The following is a 3,888-nucleotide window of genomic DNA, read 5'->3' as shown; positions in this document are numbered from 1 at the left end:
TTGACATTTTTTTTCTTCATCGCCAAAAGGGCGCGATGGGCTCTCGCGTGACCTTTCTTCTCTTCTTTGAGAGAAGAACAAGGACACCCAATAAAAAGCGCGCACCCGGTGTCACCACCCCCACGAGCAGGGGAAAGGAGCGATCATTGTTACCATTCCCAAAAGCAAACACACTAGATGGCCACTGAAAACATACATGCGAGCAAAACAACATGTTAGGCAAACGGAAGAGGCTGAAATACGCCAGACCCCCGACACCCACACACACCAACACCAAGCGGCAGAGATGAATGTGTGTGTGCGCCCCTCAGAGTAGATTTACTTGTGATGCCGCCCCGTACCACTTCTGCACGCGCAGCGCGCCCTGCCGGGTGAACATCAGCACAAATTGAATCTAGTACAACAGCCGTGGCAACCACGCAACCAGGAAACCCGTGTTCATCATGTGTGAGTTTGGCAGTAGCGGGGCGGGTAGGTGGGGGAGAGAAACAAAGCCTCCACGAGGAAGCCGCTCTGCTCCACTCACCCTCCACATCCACCCGTCCACACAAGCCAGCCACTGCTCTCACCATCTTTGCTTTTCGTTGCGCGCAGTCGACTACTTTTAATGGTGTCGCTTACAGTCGTCGTTTGCGTGGGGTGGTGTGGTGTGTGTGTGTGTGTGTGTGTGTGTGTGTGTGTGTGTGTGTGTGTGTGTGTGTGTGTGTGTGTGTGTGTGTGTGTGTGTGTGTGTGTGTGTGTGTGTGACAGCCCGTGGTGGTTGGGTCCGTAAAGATTACCAATGACAACCATGCCCGGTGGTTTGGGAATAACAGGGCTGTATTGTCAACCGCAAGAGACGGAAAAAGAAGAACCAGTGAAACACAAAAGTGAAACACAAGGGAAGCAAAGAAGGAGGGATACAGGGTACCTCGGACAAGCACACGAAGACAAGGTGCTCGAGCGCAACATGACCCAACAGCAACAACGATGACGAGAAGGAGAAGGGACTATGTTCCACAACAAACTACAAAAGAAAAAAAAACACGCACACATCAAATCGCACAATCAGTGGCGCAAACAACACAACACGCCACTCAGTATCAACCCACACACACAGAAGCACGAGCACACCACCACCACCACCAGCGCCATGAAAGCAAACGGCCGCATCAGAGCACGCCAATGTCCTCAAGGGCAGCGCGACCGGCCTCGCCGTGCTCCTCCAAGATGTCGTGGCTCGTCACCGCCCGGAGTACCGCCTTTTTGCTTGATTCCTGTACCTCCCCGCCAAGCAGCAGCTCGTCCAGGATGTAGTATGCCTGCAAGAAGCACGCCATGATTGAGGGTTAGGGCATGGAACACGCACGTGTCTCTGCGTGTGTGTACACGTGTGTGCTCGCGTGTTGCATGGGTGTTGCATGTGTGGGCGTGCGGCATTGATGTGGCAAGAGTCATTCTACGTACGGCAACAACAACTGGACTGCAAGCACAGATGCACACGTGTTCAACGCATCAATGACCACCAACACGCCCATCACTCAACACCACCACCACGGCGGGACTTGCCTTGTCAAAGTTGAAGATGATATCCAGTTCGCACACCTGCATATGCATCGGCCATTGAACCGACAGCCCGCCCCAGGCCGAGACAAAACAAGAACACCCGCAGTGAGTGCGCACGCCTTGCCCCACAGCAAGATCCATGACCGTGTCAACAACCAAGACAAGACAACACCGCAAGGCAGACCATGAGCTTGCGTTCTCAACACCGCAACTTACGCTGCCAAAGTATTTGTCCAGGAGCTCGACATAGCGATGGATCAGCTCAAGCGCCATCAACTCGTTGTCGTCGTTGCCCACTGCAAACGCAAAGTACAAACTGGCATATCTGGAGCGCACACACAGCCGCGGGCGGGGGAAGTATCGCAATCGCGAGCAACGTGTGAATCGAGAGACAGTGTGTGTCGTCAGTGCTTGCCTGCCTTTTTCAGCTTGAACGGTCGCGTGCTGCGGTATTGTTGTCAACAGTGACACACACACACACACACACACACACACACACACACACACACACACACACACACACACACACACACACACACACACACACACACACACACACAGCGACACACACACACACACACACAGCGACACAGCGACACACACACACGTACGCACCTTTTGTACACGATTTTCATGTCCTTCCACTCGAGGAAGTTTGACATCTTTGTCTTCCTCGCCAAGATGAGCGTGATGAGCTCACGTGTGACCTTCTTCTTCTCTTTCTGCGAAGAACAAGACACGCAATAAAGCGAGCACACGGTGTCACCATCACCACGAGCAGTGAAAAGAACGAGCATTGTACCATTGCAAATGCAAACACACAAGATGGCCACTGAAAGCATACATGCGAGCAAACAACATGTTGGTGCAAAACGGAAGAGGCCGAAGTACGCCAGACCCCAGACACCCACCCACACCAACACCAAGCGGCAGAGCTGAATGCGCGTCTGCGCCAGCTCAGAGTAGACTTACTTGTGATGCCGCCCCGTACCACTTCTGCATGCGCAGCTTGCCCTGCCGGCTGAACATCAGCACAAATTGAATCTAGTACAACAGCCGTGGCAACCAGGCAACCAGGAAACCCGTGTTCATCATGTGTGAGTTTGGCAGTAGCGGGGCGGGTAGGTGGGGGAGAGGAACAAAGCCTCCACGACGAAGCCGCTCTGCTCCACTCACCCTCCACATCCACCCGTCCACACAAGCCAGCCACTGCTCTCACCATCTTTGCTTTTCGTTGCGCGCAGTCGACTACTTTTAATGGTGTCGCTTACAGTCGTCGTTTGCGTGGTGTGGTGTGGTGTGTGTGTGTGTGTGTGTGTGTGTGTGTGTGTGTGTGTGTGTGTGTGTGTGTGTGTGTGTGTGTGTGTGTGTGTGTGTGTGTTGTGTGTGTGTGAACGACAACATAGTCATCCACGCAAGCAATATGTTCTGGCACGTCTCATCAATGCATTAGCGATTCCGTTACTTGTTTGCCGCGCCGTCGTCTCCATCACCGGCAACAGCACCGCCATGGGTACCATCACCACCCTTATCACCACCCTTATCACCACCACCATCACCACCACGGCCGTTGTTGCCAGTGTCACGAGCCCGGCCATCATCGTCATCAGATGAGTCCGAAGAGATGACATAGTCGATCACCACCTTGGGTTTGGGTTTGGGTTTGGGTTTGGGATTGGGATTGGGCTTGCGCACTGTCTTTGGTGGCGTGGGCTTGGGCTTGGGCTTGGGCTTGGGCTTGGGCTTGGGCTGTCGTGTCGCCTTGGGCCTGGGCTTGGGCTTGGGTTGTCGTGCTGCTTTGGGCTTGGGTTGCCGTGCCGTCTTGGGCCGTGCTCTTGGTTTGGGTTGTCGCACCTTGCGCCGTTTCTGACTGAGCCAGAGGTTCAGCTTCTTGTGTGAGTGCGGTCGAAACACGGTTCGCTGCGCATACGACGGCAGCCACGGCTTTGTGAGCACGTGGTACTTGTAGGCACGCGAGTTCACTCTGACGCAGCCGCCCTGTGCGTCCCACTTGCGGTAAACTGTGCTCCGTTTCAGCACCTGCTTCATCTGCTTTTGCCGAAGGACATATCGCTTAAGGTGCAACCGTGCCGCGTCCATGTAGGGGCCCTCGATTTGCTCCGCTGGCAGCAGCAACCGAACGAGTGCGTGCGTGCGTGAGTCCGCGAGAAAATGAGGGAGGCAGTGCACGTACAGAGGGTAATGAAGGAGAAACAAGCTCGCAATGGGTCCCATAGCCAAGCACACTCCTCAACCTGCAAATAGCACCCAACAACTCAACAACCGCAACTGCACGACGAAACAAGTATGAGAGGTCACTTGTCTGCAGGCACACTGTCATGA

At 54.3% G+C, this 3,888-nt stretch overlaps 2 protein-coding genes across 2 annotated transcripts; both read right to left on the bottom strand.

Annotated features, from left to right (window-relative positions):
- Positions 1 to 801: 801 nt before the first annotated feature.
- PTSG_02431 (adaptin) lies at positions 802 to 2,794 on the bottom strand. The gene is made up of 6 exons (XM_004996867.1): positions 2,765 to 2,794; positions 2,518 to 2,589; positions 2,161 to 2,267; positions 1,762 to 1,870; positions 1,549 to 1,584; positions 802 to 1,301 (listed from the first exon to the last, which is right to left on the bottom strand). The coding sequence occupies exons 1-6, from the start codon at positions 2,765 to 2,767 to the stop codon at positions 1,152 to 1,154; spliced, it is 477 nt and encodes a 158-aa protein (XP_004996924.1). The 5' UTR covers positions 2,768 to 2,794; the 3' UTR covers positions 802 to 1,151.
- Positions 2,795 to 3,006: 212 nt separating this feature from the next.
- On the bottom strand, positions 3,007 to 3,674 carry PTSG_02430 (uncharacterized protein; the record flags this gene model as incomplete). The annotated part of the gene is made up of 2 exons (XM_004996866.1): positions 3,241 to 3,674; positions 3,007 to 3,189 (listed from the first exon to the last, which is right to left on the bottom strand). The coding sequence occupies exons 1-2, from the start codon at positions 3,643 to 3,645 to the stop codon at positions 3,007 to 3,009; spliced, it is 588 nt and encodes a 195-aa protein (XP_004996923.1). The 5' UTR covers positions 3,646 to 3,674.
- Positions 3,675 to 3,888: the final 214 nt, after the last annotated feature.

The sequence above is a fragment of the Salpingoeca rosetta genome (genome assembly GCF_000188695.1).
Source record: "Salpingoeca rosetta unplaced genomic scaffold supercont1.5, whole genome shotgun sequence".
NCBI classification, from domain to species: domain Eukaryota; class Choanoflagellata; order Craspedida; family Salpingoecidae; genus Salpingoeca; species Salpingoeca rosetta.
Note: the sequence above shows the minus strand (reverse complement) of the source record. Positions and strands in the feature narration are given on the sequence as shown.